This window comes from Amblyomma americanum, chromosome 8 (assembly GCF_052857255.1).
Source record: "Amblyomma americanum isolate KBUSLIRL-KWMA chromosome 8, ASM5285725v1, whole genome shotgun sequence".
NCBI classification, from domain to species: Eukaryota; Metazoa; Arthropoda; class Arachnida; order Ixodida; family Ixodidae; genus Amblyomma; species Amblyomma americanum.
Genome location: NC_135504.1, coordinates 72,830,997 through 72,848,648, shown reverse-complemented (window position 1 = coordinate 72,848,648; position 17,652 = coordinate 72,830,997). Strand labels below are relative to the sequence as shown.

The 17,652-nt window shown below is 47.5% G+C and overlaps 1 protein-coding gene and 1 pseudogene across 2 annotated transcripts; one reads left to right on the top strand and one right to left on the bottom strand.

Annotated features, from left to right (window-relative positions):
* The first annotated feature begins 137 nt into the window (after positions 1-137).
* On the top strand, positions 138-17,574 carry RpL18 (ribosomal protein L18). The gene is made up of 7 exons (XM_077635130.1): positions 138-246; positions 370-456; positions 620-727; positions 823-921; positions 2,604-2,727; positions 14,210-14,279; positions 17,446-17,574. The coding sequence occupies exons 1-7, from the start codon at positions 244-246 to the stop codon at positions 17,519-17,521; spliced, it is 567 nt and encodes a 188-aa protein (XP_077491256.1). The 5' UTR covers positions 138-243; the 3' UTR covers positions 17,522-17,574.
* Positions 5,337-14,199, bottom strand: LOC144101907 (zinc finger protein 862-like; annotated as a pseudogene). Its single transcript, XR_013308098.1, has one exon. The product of XR_013308098.1 is annotated as a zinc finger protein 862-like (transcript).
* Positions 17,575-17,652: the final 78 nt, after the last annotated feature.

Sequence of the window (17,652 nt, the reverse complement as noted above, 5' to 3'; positions counted from 1 at the left end):
CCTGCCACCTAGTAATAGTGTTAAAAACTAAAAAAATTGCCTAAACAACAGTTTTGTGACAAACAACTTTATAGTCACAGTTTTAAGTTATTTATTTTTAGTTTTCAATTAATTATGTTGTTACTTGTAATATTTAAAGAAAGAAGTCATCGGGTGGATACGGCCAACGACAGCCACACCAAGCCAGATCATAAGTTTCTTCGTTCTTCCCATCATTCCTTTCTCTTCGCGTGTATATCCGCCATGGTGAGTGCCGTCTCGTATCGTGAATTCTAAATCGACCGAATCTGTTTAATTTTTCTGCAAATATGATGCTTTCTTGTCCTTGGCGCAGAGAGAAATGTCCCGTAATGTGCTTTCCATGCGCAGGGTATCGATATATGCCACAAATACGACCGAAAGGTCGTCAGGAAGCGGCCCAAGAGCGAGAATGTCTACCTCGGCCTGCTGGTTAAGGTGAGTTAAAAAAGAATATAAGACTGCTTTCATTAAACCTGTGTGCAGCCGCATTGCTCTTAGAATGGTTGGTATTTTGTGCGTTTGATGAGTCGTTGCTAGTAATGGAGCTTGTCAGGAGTTTTCCCTGTGGTAACCGGCTCACTGTCGCTTCGCTACGCAGGTCTACCGCTTCTTGGCCCGTAGGACTGGTGCAAAGTTCAACAAAGTTGTCCTGAAGCGTCTCTTCATGAGCAGAATCAACCGGCCGTCGGTCTCGGTGGCACGTGTGGTGCGTGTTTTCTCTGTTCGGTAGTCGGTGGCCATTGGTGGTACGCACGCCGGTACGGTGCTGCTGACACGATGCGGACCCTCTTGTTGGTGCAGGCTCGCTTCATGAAGAAGCCCGGACGGGAGGGCCTGATCGCCGTGATTGTCGGCACCGTCACCGACGATCTGCGCATCTACGAGCTGCCCAAGCTCCGTGTAAGTGATCCCACCCACGACCTATCAGTTCGCATGCCTACTTACTAGTCGGGGATGCAGTGATGGTGGGGGGGGGTGGGGGGGGTTCTGTTCTCTGACCAGTTGCAAATGTGGATATGGCAAACCTCTCCGGCCGCTTTAACATCGGTACCGTTTGTGGCGTGCCTCAACATTTTGTACGGGATTGGCTGCGCTGGTGCTCGTTCATGTTTACGGTACTGCATTTTGTTAGGATTTAAATGGGGATCATTCAGTGGTCGAGGAGAACGTGAGGTTTGGCGTGCGTTTTCGCCTTCGGTGTGCAAAAACGTTCCACTTGACGAGCTTTCCGGCGGTGTCTACTTACTGCGCGCCTCATGCACCCGGTGTTTGACGGCCTCCTGGCATTCAGGTGCATAAACGCGAGGTTTCGTTCAGTGCTGTGTTGTGGGGGCTGCTCAAAGCCTCGTACCCATCATGAGATGGGCACATTGGTAGTGCCGTAGCCACCTGCATGTGCCACTTGTCCATAGCATAACTTGATCGTAGTGCAATTTCCGCAGGTACTTTACTGTGGGTGTTTGTCCCTTGTTTTCACGCCTTCGGACTTTTTTCTCTATATTGATGTGCGAGTACGTCAGAGCCAGAGCTTAGGCAGTAATTTGATGTGTGCTGCTTGGACAAAGACGAGGAGGTGGTGACAAGTGCAGCTGAAGGTTTTTGTTTTTTGTTCTCTGAATGCAAGGGATAGCCAGCTGAGGTGATTCACAGCTTCCAAACGGGTTCAAACAACTTTGGCATCCGTTCTAAGCCTGTGCACTTGCCTGCATGATGAGTTTCGTCTGTTGCTTTCTTGACATAAGTTCCTGTAAGCTACCAAATTGAACGGGGACAGTACTTCAAGTGTGGATTATTTTTGGATTGCAAGTAGCACTCTCCGCTCTTCATTGCTTTTTTTTTTTTAAGCCATTATAGTATAGCAAATTTCAGCCTCTATTCTTGCTTTAATGTGCTCCATGACATTCTGGCTTTTTCATTTCTTGTTTAATGTACATTGTTATGCTTGTAATATAAGGGACCCGATGTTCAATCTTCTAACTGTGGTGAATTTCAAAGTCCACAGGAGTGTGTATGCACTTGTACGCACTTTTTTTTTTTTTTTGATGCCACACAAGCAAGCACCTAGCCGCCATGGTGGCTCAGTGGTTATGGTGCTCGGCTGCCGTCCCGAAAGACGCAGGTTCGATCCTGGCCACGGCGGTCGAATTTCGATGGAGGCGAAATTTTAGAGGCCCGTGTACTGTGCTTTGTCAGTGCACGCTAAAGAACCCAGGTGGTTGAAATTTCCGGAGCCCTCCACTATGGCATCCCTCATAGCCCGAGTCGGTTTGAGATGTCAAAATCATACAAGCACCCACTTTTCGTTTGATGAGTGATGGAGTGAATCGCCAGACTGCGAGAGTTGCTGCATGCGCACTAAGTGCTAGTGGTTTTCGTAGGCCAGCTAGTATGGGGCACTAAATTTCACATCTTATAGTTTATGGCACAGCCCGTAGGTTATCGCTAAGAAGGATAGAAAATGTTTATTGCTGTTCCTGCAGTGTTACCTTTCGAACATGCATGCTTACTCGGGTAGGAAGGGCTTCCTTCATTGCTAGATATAGAAACTGCAAACGAACCTTGTGTGGGATTTTGCCATGCAGGTCTGTGCGCTGCGGGTGACTGAGAGGGCACGCGCCCGCATCCTGAAGGCTGGTGGTGAGATCCTCACCTTCGACGAGCTGGCTGTCAAGGCCCCCAAGGGCAAGGGCACTGTGCTCATGCAGGGTGAGTGGTTGTGGGTGCCCTTGGTCACCTCTCTGTGCCACTTTTTCACCCCCCGTGGGCAGCCTGTGCATGTGGCATATACTAGCCTCGATTTACAACATGGTACAGCCATGTGCTGTGGTCTTAACGCATTTGTGTGTGTGTTCCTTGAGGTGTGGCTGTGGCCGCCGTTGTGATGGCTCCTTTTTCCAGCTAGATTTGTTACTGAATGTTTTCAGGTCTCCTGACTGCGTTTGCACATTTTACATAAACAAGCACAGTGCTTTGATTGAGCAGTTAGAATTATGTTTGCTAAGTATTAGACCAGTGTCAACTGTGAAAAGATCGAGCACCTTGACCTGTCACCTCATCCAAACCTGCGGCAGCAAAAAGAACTTCATTGGTCAGTCATTCCGGAGTCTAACCTCATTGTACCCGAGTAAAATTTTAAACAAAAATGAATTTCTTATGACTGATGTCTTAAAAGTGTACTTAAATTTGCATTAACATACTTATATTTATCACATTATGTGGACCAAATGCAGTCCAAGCAGTAGAGTTAGAAAAAAATGATACAAAAACGCCGACCTTGAAAAAAATAGATTCCGATTGGCAAAGCAAATACAAGATATGGACAATGCATAATTGTAGAACACCACATGAGATGCACTCAAGCATAAAGAAGCCACAAAAGAAAGGAAACGATACACAATGTCAACAACACCAACCGACTGTTCATATCAATGATCGGAGGCAAGCTGAAGAAAATCATGTAGAAGTGCGTTCCAGTCTGCGATCGTGATAGAAAAAAAATGAATAATTATAGACGTTCTACGAACAAGGATTGATTCGATAGTGTTCATGCTTATGGCAAGTCTTTTTAGGTGAGTGTTTAATTATGCAGGCATGCAAACTGCGATGGCGAAAGAAAAATGTGCAGAACTTGTTAACATGAGGAACAATGGCCTAGTCCATGATCCATTGTGTCTGAAAAAATACGTTTTCTCAGTTTGCACTTTGCAAGTGTGCACTTTTTCCACACAATCAGTGCAACACAGATGTTGCTTGCTGCATAAGCACTCATAGTGAAAATGCAGGCAACAGCATGCTCTCCATGATATAACAGATTATGAAATTGCTTACTGGGGTAGAGGGCCAAGGTGCTCAAGAATGCACACGGCCGCAGGCTGAGCATGGTCACCCGCCACCGTTGCTTGGGTGGGGCTTCCGGGATGAGTATACATGATCAGGTACAGTCCTTGCCAGGTCACATGACTAAGTATCATCACTAAATGTTACCACTGAACTGTCACTGCCCGATCATGTTCCATTCGGCTGGTGGCAACACTTCTTTCTCCCCGTGGGTAGTTCACTAAGCTCAAGGCATTCACTTTTCCCGGTGTGGGTGATAAACCTTGCTTTTTAATTTTTATCTGATAACTTGCTGTATAAGTGTATGTTAAAGCAAGGGTCATTTGTAATTGATAGGTCTTTCGGCTTCTGGGTGCCTGATCTTATGGGGCTATCTTGCTGCTATACCGGTTGCTATTTGTCCAACATAGACTGGAACAATGGCATTCAGTTCACAATACCGGCAAGCTGTTCCCCTTGGTTCCAACACTGGTACATCCACTTCTGATCGATGTAGTAGAGGCCGTTTGCATAATTACTGTATCATGCATGCTGTGAGTTTACCTTTGAAACAGCATAGAAGCAGATCCACCTGTCGCTTAGTCACTTCTGCACTACTATTTGGGGTCGAAGCATGTATGTCTTGGACCTTTTTTCGCTGTCATTTTTATATGTAAAATGTCTAGGTCCGGCGTTTTGCGCATAAATGTGTGCGTGTTTGAGCTGCACAGTTGTCGGCACACGGTCTGCGACAGCACCCCGCACCCGTAGGCCCCCCTTGATTGCCGTGGCTGCGTGGGTGGTCGGCTACAGACCAACATAAACGTTGATGGGGTGTTGCGACTGATGCCTTGGCAGTACCAGGTGTGATGGCATCCCGAAAGCATAGGGTCATCACGTATATGTCTGCCTACATTTCCTGTCTTAACGGCTCATCAACAGCAGCCATTGCACACCATGTTTGCCTGCATAGTAAGACTGCATTTGTATACCAGGGCTAGGTGGGTGACCAGTCCTGTCATCAGAGTAACCACTGCAGTGTAACAGCAGGATAGTCACGCGGGTGTGGTGGAACCGTAATAAAGTGCAGTGGATTTGAAAGAAAGCTGATAAGGGCAAACTTGTGCCCGTGAATTTGAGTAACTTGCCTGTGGTGAAGTGGCAAGCATTTTCAGCATTGTAGCATTCTTCATTGTGCCACAGCTTGTTTGTGTTGTAACATGTCTCCATTTGTATCACGAGGGTGGAGCCAAGCAGTGTCTCTAATAGCTGTTCTGAGCCAGTGGATATGCATTGTGGGGCTTGAAGGCACCTAATTGCAGCATGTGCAGCTAGTTGAGTGCAGTCTGCCCAGAGTTGGCTATGTGGTACATAGTGGGTTACGCAGAACTGTTTAGTCTGTCGTGTTTGGAATCTTAGTGGACAGTCAGGGTTCTCCCCAGAAAATTTTGAGAGGTGGACATTTGAGGACAGCGGGGGGGGGGGGGGGGGGGGGGGGGTGTAATAAAGAATAATGACAACACAGCAGACGTCCAAGCACAGTCGCACTATGCAAGATGCATTTATTTCTGCATATTTTGCATATCACACCTTCAGCCGCCGATTCTTCATCTTGGCCCACTTTTCCACTACTATATTGTATGGGTAGCTGTTGACTTCAGGCCCTTCACATGCGATACGAATCAGACAGTCCAACGACTTCTCTTTCAGGCGATTTCGCAGTTGAGTCTTAATAAGCTTCAAAGCTGAGAAGTCTCTCTCGCAGTCTACTGTGTGTGGTGGGAAAACAAGGTACGACCCAGCTATATGCGCCATAAGTGGGAACAGCTCTTTCAGTTCATGTGCCACAAAAAGCAAGAAGTCTTCTGCTGGCATCTTTTGCACGTGCTCAGACACAAGCACGAAGTTTGCAAATGCAATCCACTCTGCAAGCATGTCCTGGGTATAGGACTTGCCAAGAGTGGGGCACAGCTTCTCCAGAGCATTGGCAATTTCAATGCCATTGCGCCACCCACCATCTGTTCGTAGTTGCTGCGGGCAAACACAGTAGAATAACTTGCCAGTATAGGGCGGTCTTGGAACCTGTCCTTGATATTTTCTACCAGCTTGTTAATAAATGTTGTTTTGGTGGTCCGCAGCCATTCCTCCGATTCTTCTGTGGCTGTCAGCTGTATGTCATGGCTAACACAAAAGTCATTCACCTTTGTTCGACTGTTGCCCTGTGCTTCCAGGGTCTTTATGCAAGATTCGATAAGATCTTGCACAATGCCCACGTGCAGGGTCGACTTCTGAAGTGCTTTTGAAAGCCTATCAATGGATGGGAGAAGCTCACACATCATCAGTAGGGTGCTGGCAAACTTCACATTCATCACAAACTTGAGCAGTCCTGCTGCCTTGATGTCATTGCGTTCTTCTGCCTCCCTGGACAGGCTGACTATGATGGCCGAGAAATTACTGTGGATGGCTGTGCATGACCCTCCAACGCCTAGCCATCGGGTGGTAGATGGCTCAATGATCTTTCCTCCACCTTGGTGCTCCAGAATTTTTTGTACAGCACTCAGTCCAGCTGTTCGAACTGGGCTGAATGCATAAAAGTTGTACAATTGCTGCTAGGTTGAGCTTGTGTGCCGCACAGTGTATCCCTACAGCTTGAAAGCTCTGGGGTGCTGTTAGAGCCTTTTGCTTGTCAATTAACAACTTCACAGCTCCACCCTTCTTTCCTGTCATAACAGGTGCACCGTCAGTTCCAATTCCGCGAAGGGTGTCAAAGAGCAGGCCCTTCTTGGCCATAAAACCTTCCACGGCACATGCAATGTTGGTAGCATTGAGAGCTAATGCTCTTTCATCATTAAGATGTGGTTGGAGGATGTCCAGCACTGGCAGCACATCAATCATGGCCAAGAATTTCACTTTTAATTCCCCATTGAACATGTACCTGCAGTGGATGACAAGCTGCTCCAGTGTTGCGCAGTCGGTTGTTTCGTCGAACATAAGTGCATAATGCTCACTCTGCCGAAGTTCGTGTAGGATTTTGTCCTCAATAACATCCGAAAGGCAGGTTACCATCTCCTGAATAGACCTCTGGCTGCAGTACGTGGCGTTCTTTCCGGTTGTTATCTGTGCTTTCACATCAAGCCCAAGCAGCGAGAGCAGACTGAGAAGCGGCTCGAAGTTCGTAGTGTGCGGTATCCTGTGTTTGCACAGGTAATACATAGATGCGAATGCGTGCCTCATAGCGTCGCGAGAGACCGGCAACTGCAATTTCTCAAGCGGTGACACTATGCTGTGTGCTTCAAGGGCTATAGCGTCGCGGTGCGACTGGCACGCTTCGTGTTTACGAACACTTTCGAGCCGGATCCTTTTGCAAGGCTTTGTGTTCCACACTGGCTTCTCGAAAGGCCTCTTATTATATTTTATGCACAGCTTGCAAAACATCCCACCTTTGATGTTGTCGTAGAAAAGCCAAGGACGGTCAATAATCCAAGATGCGTTGAATACCGATGCGTGCTTGCTGTCTTCGCCAGTATTTGGTACACTGCATGTTGCTTCAACGCTTGATGTTGAACTGCCATCATTATATGTATTTGATTTCTGCCTCTTCGACGTGGGCGATGTCGGGGGCTCAACATCCACATCGGTTGCCATTGGCTGTGCATGTTGTTCTTCGGTACCGCCAATAACGTTTTCGGTCACTTTCGGAGAAAAAAACGGCAGCACAGACGGCTGTCCAACTTTTCTCTTCGGACCCATCTTCAGTGCACGGCACAACTCCAAATACTTTGTTTGGTTTGTTCACATGTGAACGCTAAGGGCTAAGGACGCCTCGCTAGCGCTAGAACGCACAAAGCCAAGTCCGAATGCGGAGTGGTCAGTGGCGCCGCATTGTGGTGAAAAACGGAACGTTTTGAAAGTGTAAATGCGGAAGACAAATAGGCGCTGTGCTATTGCACGAAAAGAAAAATGCAGCTGTCCAGAAACATAAACAATAATGAAATCAAGTAAAAGAAAGCCGCCGTAAGCGTGAGCAGCACGATCGGTATCGGCGTGCGTGAAGGTCACGTACCCGGACGTACCAGCGATCGCGGCTTCGGCCGCTTATCTGTTTTTTCAGCAGCGTCCGCTTCGGCGGGCGCGGTTGTTGCTGCGACGCGCGTCTTTTCTTTTCTTTTTTCTCTTTCCTCTTATCCTATAATTCTTCTCTATCTGCACGCGGCAGCGGTGGTGGCTCGGCTCGAGCCAGTAGGCAGGCCCGTGCAATATCCTTTAATCATCCTTCTCCCAGTCACAACAACAACAATCCGTGCCGCCAGCTGTACAGCCTGCGTCTCTAGTTTGTGAGCGTGTACGAACAGCGCGCTTGTGTCCACTATAGTCCCTAGGGACCGTATGTCCACTAGAATATACTTGTGGAAGCCGGCGCCTCGCGCTCGTAGCGTCCACATCAACAGAAAGTGGCCCCCGAGTCACGACTGTAGCAAAATTTAAGCCCGAGAGGTGGGCAAGTGGTTGGAGACACGGGCGGTCGGACTGAGAGGTGGGCGGCAAAACCACTGCCGCCCACCGTGGGGAGAACACTGTGGACAGTCCAGCTATACGCCCCTGCAAGCTGCCGTGTGGTTGCTTTCAAAAGAGTGCTCAGGAAAGCCGTTGCTGCCCTTCATTCGGCACTTTTGAGGGTGGTTGGTGTTCACAGCGGCGATTTTTCATTTCCCTTGGTTCCTGCCACTTACATTTTAAGAGTGAGGACGTTCATGATGTTGCAGCCATCTATCTGGAAGAGAACCCAGTACGTATATTCACATATGGCAGCGTTCCTTTCGTATAGGCTTGAACCCATGAACATTCCCCTCTTCAACTGCATGGAACCAAGGGTGCTGTTTCCATCGCAGAGCATGGCGATCTGCGAACCACAAGAGCAAAGGTCCAAGCAGAGCCAGCTGTGCACCCTCCACCTTCATCTGGCCCCAGTTTACTTCGTGTTTCTCTTGGCACCCGTTTTTCTGTCTAGCCTCCAAACTAGGTGCTAGAGGATCCTCATTTGGCTGTGCACGCTTGCAGGTCACACAAATGCTCGGGAACACTAAAAACTCCGAAACGCAAAAACACAAAAGAGCTGTACTGATAAGTTTACGCTCACCAGTGTGGCACTTGTGACCCCTAGTCATCAATGTGCCACCAAAATGGATGACCACTCTTCCTGGGCACTGTGGAAGTAAAGCTGCGGAGGGCCTTTTCAACAGCCGTTGTTGCTATAGGGTTCAGTTTGGTATCAAGCTTTGTAGTGGGGACCTCTGTATGAGGTGACTGACATAGCAAAAGAAATTACCATAAAACTTTCGTAGGGGCCGCACATTTACAGTGATAGCTGTCCAGCTCCCGTCCCTGGCTTTCTTGTCGCCGTCGGCACACCCACCGGTTGCTGAACCATTTATCGATTGACCGTGGACCTGAGGGAGCATTTATGAAGAGCACGCATTGAATTGTGGATGATAGTTACTGGCAGGAACTGCTTGCAATAAACCAGGCTATTTCCATTGCAAAATGTCATCCCGCCCCTATTTACCCTGAATAGGAATTGGGACAGTCCTGCATATAGCGATGGTATTTGGAGCTCGGCGTTAATGCCTGTTTGGCTGATGGCTCACAGCAACACTTAGTGCACGGCAGCTGTGGTTATCTGTGCGAGGCGAGAGCCGCCTCACATGCTTTTCTTTTCACTTTGCTGTCGTGAGCGTAGCAGATAATTGTACCTTCATATTTATATTCAGGTTTGGGCTTGATGGTAGCTGCCTGTTGAACATGCAGCGTGTGCAATATTGTACACGCATGCAATGCAGTTGGTCATTTTTGCTTCAAACTTTTTGGATTAGCTGGAGCAGCCCTGGTGCAATTGCATACAGTGTTCAAGTTCTGTCTTTCCATTCGCTTCACTTTGGTGCAAGGTAAAAAACGCTTCTATATGGCCCGACTCACTTCGCCTGCTGGGAGCTCGTCCACTCCGAGCTGTTTCGTGACGCTTCTTTGCTCCTTAGGCCTGTTTCACATGCAAGTGAAAACACTAGCGGGCCCTACCGTCGTGGCGGTAAGTGGCGAGTTTCAACAAGTTGGAAATTTTCGCTGCAACGCACCACTCAACCGCTCGTTCACTTGCATATGAACCCGCCTTTACTGTTCTCCTGTCTTTTAATGAAAACATCCCTGCCACTAGAGCAGCTTGTGTAGTTCTTTTTTTAGTTGATTCGCTGCTGCCAATCTCATACAAGGCTGTAACTTGCTACAGCGCACTGAATTCTCTTGCAATCATTCCTGAAAAAAATTGCCATTGTGCTACTTTTTTGCTGCGTCCACAGCTCACTCTGTACTAGGCGAACAACGCGAGTGCTGAAGTCGTCTTGACCATTGGTTAATCTTTCGTAGTTGTTCTCTCACTTGTTGACTCAGCTTTGGATGAACTGAGTAGCTTGCTTTCCAGAGCTTCTTTTATACTTTTTACCAAAGTGTTTGCATATCATGGGAATTTGCTCGGCAGCCATGCTGCTGTGGCATTTTCAAAATGGTGTCACCCATCTGAGCTGTTACTGTGAAGAAAGCATCGAACAATGGGATATATTTCTTCCAAGTGACAGCTGGTAGCCACTTGTCTTATTTTTGGTCTTAGCTACGAATAGGAGTCGGATTTTCATATTGGCAAGAAAGGTAGGTGTAGTGGTCCTTCAAACGATGCTGTCTACTCCTGACGAGCATAATAGAAACGTTTCAGCGATTCTTTGTGAGCAACCTTGTCGATCATTTCATTAGTTAATGGTTTCTCATAGCAAGAGTGAGATGATTTCAGCTGTGTTTTTTTTTTTTCAAGATTTTTTTCCCAACTTGCACCTGCTTCCTCCTTATAGCCTTTTGAAATTCAGTTCAAGAATAAAAATAAATCTGGTTCTTTTGGTGGAACTGTAACTCTAGTAAAGCTAAACAAGTGCATGTTGGGGCATTCAGGCAGCGGTTTGTGTTAAGGGGGGACACTGGTCTTAAAGCTGTTTTTGTTGTTTTTTGACCAATCTTAATAAAAATGCATAGACTTATTCAAATTTTTATGCTGATTTCAAATATGCATTTATTTTAAGTGTAGGCCAATTAGTTTTCAAGATAATTAACAATTAATGCCCATTGTTTGAGGCCCAAATAGCAAAATAATGATTTCATCTAAAATTAATTTTAAGGCATGGTTAGATAGCCAGAATAGTGAATTATGAAATGTTGAGAGCAGATTTTTGATATGTCAATTATTACTCATTTTACAACCTTCTGAATTTCAGTATAAAAAATGTGTGTACCAAGTAATGGTAAATTAACGAAAATAATTATTTTTTTAAGGTAAAATGAAAAAAACTGCTCCCAACATTTCACACAGCATACATTAGGCTTTCCATTGCAACCGAAATTTCAGCTCTATGTGACTTGGTTGCTGAGATATCAAGGCCTCAAGACTGCTAGCAGTCAACCATATGCATTTTGAGAAAAGCCCCAAAAACAAGCAGGGGACAGTTTAATAAATATTTACAAGTGCAGTAATATATTTACAATAGGAAATGGCTAGTAGCCACCAGGAATGTAGTCCTTTTGATTGCCAGTAGTATCCAGGTGCCGCTTCTTGAGCACTCCTTGAATATTTTCCGCAATGGAATGCTTTCGAGCGCACTTTTGCTCTCGGCGCTCATCCTTCTCTCGCATTCTTTTTGCGCTCATAGCATTCGTATTGAGGCCCAGTTCCTGTAATATTGCTGCAGAAGTTCTTTTGCTGCCTGCGTTGAACCGCATTACTGCCTCAGCCACGGCAGCCTCAACAGTAAACAATGATGCGTGGCGCTCTTTGGGTGCCAAGGCCCATATCAAAGAGTGTAGGCTTTATTTACTGTTTTGGGTTTTACCCCTATGGCACCGCTCTAAGAGCTTCCTATCCGACAGTCGCTCATAGACAGGGAGCAATGCTTTAGCAACATGGGGTGGAATGTTGTACCGATGCTTTGGAGCAGATTCGCCTCGGGCTGCTGCCGCATTTTGCTGGCACCAAGAGTCCAGTCCCGATGGGCAGAAGCTATGGTTTGATGCCTCATCAGTAGAAGTAATGTGGTGGTAGGTGGCCATCACAGCCTTCTGCGTAGCCTCTACATCCCCATTATGGGATTTTAAAGCCCAGGCATAATAGGAGCTTAACTTCGTTATGAGGCTGCCTGTCAGTTTGCCTTTTCCTCCAAGGTTTTCGGCACCTTTGTGTTTGGACAACAAAGTCCGCAACGCTGTTCCCATACGTTTCTGCACGTGGTTTATGCAGTCTTCTTTTTTTACTTTGATGTATCCATACACATCTGCCTCTTGCACAGCTAGAAAAGCCCGACTATCACCGTCCGAAAGCATTGTGGTATAGCGAAGGCCACACTTCTTCAACGACCTTTCAAAAAGAATAAGGGCTGCCTCAACTTCCATCTCTCCAGCCTTTTTTTCTGAGTTTTTTTGGCATAGGTGCCCAGCCCTCCAGGACTGGTATGATGGGTCACCTTCTTTTGGGCCTCGCTCGCAGCCGGCACAGAAGTTGCACAATACAACATAGTCCAGCACAAGCCCGGTAAACAGTTCGATGACGGTTCCCACACCAATGTGGGATGTGTGGCCGCGTGTCATCCAAGTGCCGTCGTATGATACTGCAATATTGCCGGGGTTCCCAAGGTCCAATTCATTATAAAGTTCTCGAACCGACCGCGCACACTCTTGTGTAACTTCTTCGGCTGCACGAGCTGCTGCAGGTGTCAACTTTTTTTTCACATAGTCTTGCCACGTTTTATTGTGGAGACCGCGGTGCGAAACGTTCAGCGATGAAAAAATGTCATTTAGAGCTGTCTGCTGGTTGCCAGTGCTCTGCATTGCACGAGCAGCGAGCACATTCACCACAAAAGGGTTGATCTTCTGATCGCCACGTACCCGCGGCGAACTCCATGCAGGCGATGCGTCTCCACAGCTCGCACATTGAAGAGAAAGTTTAACGGCAAGGCCGTATTCTCGCTCATCTTTTACGAAGCTCAAGTCATTGCCGCCACACGTTTTACACTTCACAAGTTTCAACAAACTGTTGAGCGATTCCAAACAAACGATCGTGAAGCTTGCCTCGTCGAGCAGACAGTCCGACGCGCTGCCGTCACGTAAACAACGAGACTTCCGCTTCGTTGCTGGAGTTGAGGCGAGTTCTCGCAGTTTTTGTTCAGTCTTCGTCTTATTTTGGAGCACATCTGAGGGCTCCAGCATCACTGTATCACGGCGGATGCGGGCGCTGCCGCTTACAGCTTCCCGTGCTGCGGAGCGCGTTAGGCCTAACTGCGCGGCCTCGCCGACACGATCGTTCAGCGCAGGAGTTTCATCATTGTCGGGGCGCACAGCAGGGCGTCTCTTGAGGTTATCGACCAGCGACTTCTTCCTTTTCTTGCCGAATTTATGCCTTGAGTGCACCTTGCGCTCTGAACCAGGCATCGCTGCGCGTTTCTTGCACTGCACGGTCCGGCACAGAGTCGCGTCTCCCCGCGGCTCAGGCGCATCAAGCAGACGCTGCCAGCCAGCTCCACCAATCGGATGACGACCTGCTGTCACGTGATCCGCGGCAGCCAATAGGATTTTGAATACTACCTTTTCTTTTTTGCTATTTTCTCGGCAACCAATGGGCGAACGGAAGCCGTGGTGGCGGGAAATTGAAGGCGAAAGGCGGCTTTTTCAAATGAGACCAAGATGGCTGCGGTGCCGCGCATGAAACGGGAGCTACGCTTTGCGAAATACTGCTGTTTCGGCGCCGATTTCAGCTCAAATTCGGGCGACATGGATTATATAAATTGGTATTGTGAGTAAAATACTGACCTTAGAGGCGAGAAATTTAACAGAGAGGTAGATAAATGGCTGCTGATTTCGAAAATAACATTTTCTAAAAACTGATTTTTTCGAGATTTTTCGGCCCGAAAGACCCGTGTCCCCCCTTAAGTGGAGAACTTTTTTAGGGTAGACCTGTTTTGGTGGCTCAGTGGCTTTGACTTTGGCTCCTGACTCCAAGGTGTCGCAGATTCACTCCAGCTTGTGGCAACTACATTTTCATGGGGGCAGATTGCAAAAGCACCTGTGTGCTGTGCAGTGGCAGCACACATTAAAGTACCCTGAGGTCCTAAAATAATAGAGCCCTCCTTTGTTTTTTCCCATAGTCCATGTGTCAGTCCTGATGTTAAACGTCATGTTTTACAAATTTTTCTTTGAGCACCCTGACAAAGCTCATGTGACCTGTGCAGTGAAATGAAACGGCTGAAAATGTTCTGGTCTAATATAGAAATATGGCCTCTGATCTGTGCAGGACCTCGTAATGCCCGTGAGGCCTGCCGCCACTTTGGACCAGCTCCAGGAGTTCCCCACAGTCACACCAAGTGAGTACTAGTCTCTTGCTTCGATCAGGTATTGCATGCGCATAGACATAGTAATGTTCTCTTGACTCATGGTAATTCATAATTTTAATACATGTTTTCAGTCAGTTGAATTGTGCTGCAAAAACCCGCGTATAATACTAACCCGAATACGAGGTGAAAATTTAAAGACCCGAAATGGGGAGAAAAAAAAGATTTACCCGCGTATAATTCAAGTTATGAAAGCACGGAGAAGGCATTTATTGAAATCAGGCCCCGCACTTCAATCACTTCCATCTTCAGCAGCGCTTTCTTCGGACATTTCTTTGTCCACCAAATCATCCCACAGGTACTCATCATCTGTGCCATCGAGGGCGTTCGATATGTTGCACTTCTTAAAAGGACGGCGCACAAAGTCCTCTGGGATGGTCGCCCATGCGTCCACAATCCATTTGCACAGCGTGGCTGGCAATGCCCGCTTCGGCCGCCCGGTCAGCATCACTGCAGGCTCACCTGAGCGCATTTACTCTGCGTAGCACCGCTTGACTGCTTCGTTCATGGGTTTTTTAACACAGGCATCAAGAGGCTGCAGTTGTGAGGTCATCCCACTCGGGATCACGACGAGTTCACTGTCGCAATTGCGTAGCAGCCTCTTCACAGTCGGCCAAATGGCAACGAAAGGCATCCAGTACGAGGATAGACGGGAAAAACATAGTGCACTTGGCCGCCTACTCCACACGGACTTCATCCATTCGAGGGCAAGACCCTCGTTCATCCAGTCTTTCGCATGGCTAATGTGCCATTCTTCGTGCTGCGAAAGCTTCATCGCGTCCCGCTGCACGTAAAAAGGGCTTCCTTCTGTCGTCGCCAGCCGCGAATGCTTCCCTCGGTGACACCAAACTGCCTCCAGGCCGCACTGTTGCCGATGTTCTCAGCAGCTAAAATCACCTTTCACTTGAAAACAGCCGAATACCGTTTTCGTGGCCCAGACATCGTACTCCTTCACTACGGAAAAAGGAATGTGCACTTCAGGATGAGTGAGTTACACGTTCGCTGTGAAGCTGCGCACTCAGCTCAACAACAAAGAAACGACACCGTGGCACTAGGGTAACGAAGCCAAGCCATAGCCAGCATAATAACAAAGCTTAGCCGTGGCCACACGGCAATAACGGCGCCAAACTTCGAGGGCAACTTCGAAAAGTTTTGTACGGATCCGCAAATAGTAGGAGGCATAAATTTAGGACACTAATAATGGGGAAAAACCTCGTATTGTATGCGGTATTTTATTGCTTGGCATCCTATATACAGTAAAACCTCGTTGATAATTTTTAATTGCGGCAAAAACGTATGATCCAATAATAATAATGGTAATTGGTTTTTGAGGAAAGGAATGGGGCAGTATCTGTCCCGTATATTGGCAGACACCTGAACCCTGCCATAACGGAAGGGATAAAGGAGGGAGTGAAAGGAAGAAAGAGGTGCCGTAGTGGAGTGGTGGAGGGCTCGGACCACCTGCACACAGCACAAGGGCTGCTGTGGGCACCACTATGGCACCTCTTTCTTCCTTTCACTCCCTTCTTTATCCCTTCCCTTAGGGCGCGGTCCAAACCGCCTGATTTTGAGAAACGTAACTGTTGAATGAGGTAAAAAAATATTCATTGACAATTTCACTTTATGAAAGTGTCAAATGGCATTTCTTGGCACAGGAGCTGAACAGATCCTATTCCGATGCTCATTGAATTCAGTCCGCGTTCGCGCCGACTTTGCGAGGAAGGAAATTCGTAACGCATCCGGTCCATCGGTGGCAGCGATGAAAGTAACCAAATTCTCTTCCTTGTCATTTTTGGATGCTTTGCGCCCAACTATTGTCGGAACGCTACCGCGGCGGCTGATTTTCGCAGTGTTTCTGCTTGTTTAAGCTGTTTCCCAGACCTGGCCGTTTGTATATAGTTGAACCTCGCTACAACGAAACTGACGGGGCACGTGAAAAATTTCGTTGAGGCGGAAACAGCCCAAGAACACTTGTCAGGTTGGACAACATAGTCCCAAAACATTATTTATTTCCAAAGAAGTCTGTCAGCTTCTTCTGCTTTTTTATATTTTTTTTGCCACGAGTGCCGTGGTGCGACTTTCGCACTCGGTCAGCAGTTGCACCGCGAGATCGTCATCATGAGCGCCAATAAATCTGCGGAGCACATCAAATGCTTCCATCACATTTAGTGCAGATGGTGGTGCTAAATCCTCTGTGTCGCTGTCATCATCCGAAGGTGTGTCGCTGTGGCGAATGCCCTCAATTATGGCTTCATCACTCAGCTCCTCGGAGGAAAGGAATGTCCGCTGCCTAGACAAAGTCGTCATGCTCGTGTCGATAGCAGCACACAAGTACGAGTGAAAAAACTAGGGCAAATGCGCTGCTGCTTGTGCCAAGCTTCTGCGTCCTGTGGCGATGGATTGGTTGCGGCTCTGGCTTGGAAGAAAGCAGGGACTTGCACCCGCGCCTTGTCGCAAGGCAGCCGGCCCGATTGTCATCACCACCAAACAATGGCGGTCTTCATGTGTATTTGAATGAGTGGATCAATTGGTTCCAGCATAAGTTCACTGAAACAAAGCAGCGTGGACCTACGGGAGTGCACAGATGGGCGGCGATATGCTTGTTTTATCGCTAGATTTTTAAACCTAGCTTCGCATAGCAAAAATTTCGTTCTAGCGCAAACGCACCCAAAAAATGGTTCGTTGTAATGAAAAGTTTGTTCCATTACTTTCTATGGTGAGCTGACAGGGAGTTGGAAATATTTAGTTGAAGCGACATTCGTTGTAGACTGTAGAAGCGCATCGCTTTAGTTCATAGAAGCTTTGCCTCCTTTCCCTTATGCGCCGCGAAGAAACCTCAGCACTTCTCTTCATATCTCGTCACCGCAGAAACGACAGTCGTGAATGCTAGTGGGTCGTTTTAATTTTTATGTTCTTGGTCGTGCTACTGGTGCTTCGCTTCGCTGCATCGAGGCACTGCAGAGAAGCTACCACGGCGGGTGACTGCCACAAAAAACAGCCGCGAACTTGAGCATATGAACCCGGAACGTATCAACGAGGTGTTACTGTATTCAGAGTGTGTTTCACATGTGAATGCAAGTTCTGTTTTCAATTGGTTTGGCATATTTCTTACTGTCGTTTTTCTTTGCTTTCTTACTAGGCCGTACGTGCGATCGAAGGGACGCAAGTTCGAGCGTGCCCGTGGCCGAAGGAAGAGCCGTGGCTACAAGGCTTGAGCCCCGCATCGCGGCCATTGTTTCCAAACAGAATAAAGACATCGCCTGTGGCATCCAGTGTGCTGGCTTGTATGGGTTGATGCAGCTTTGATGCAGCCTACTGCTGGCTGAAGCTACATTCTCACATGACA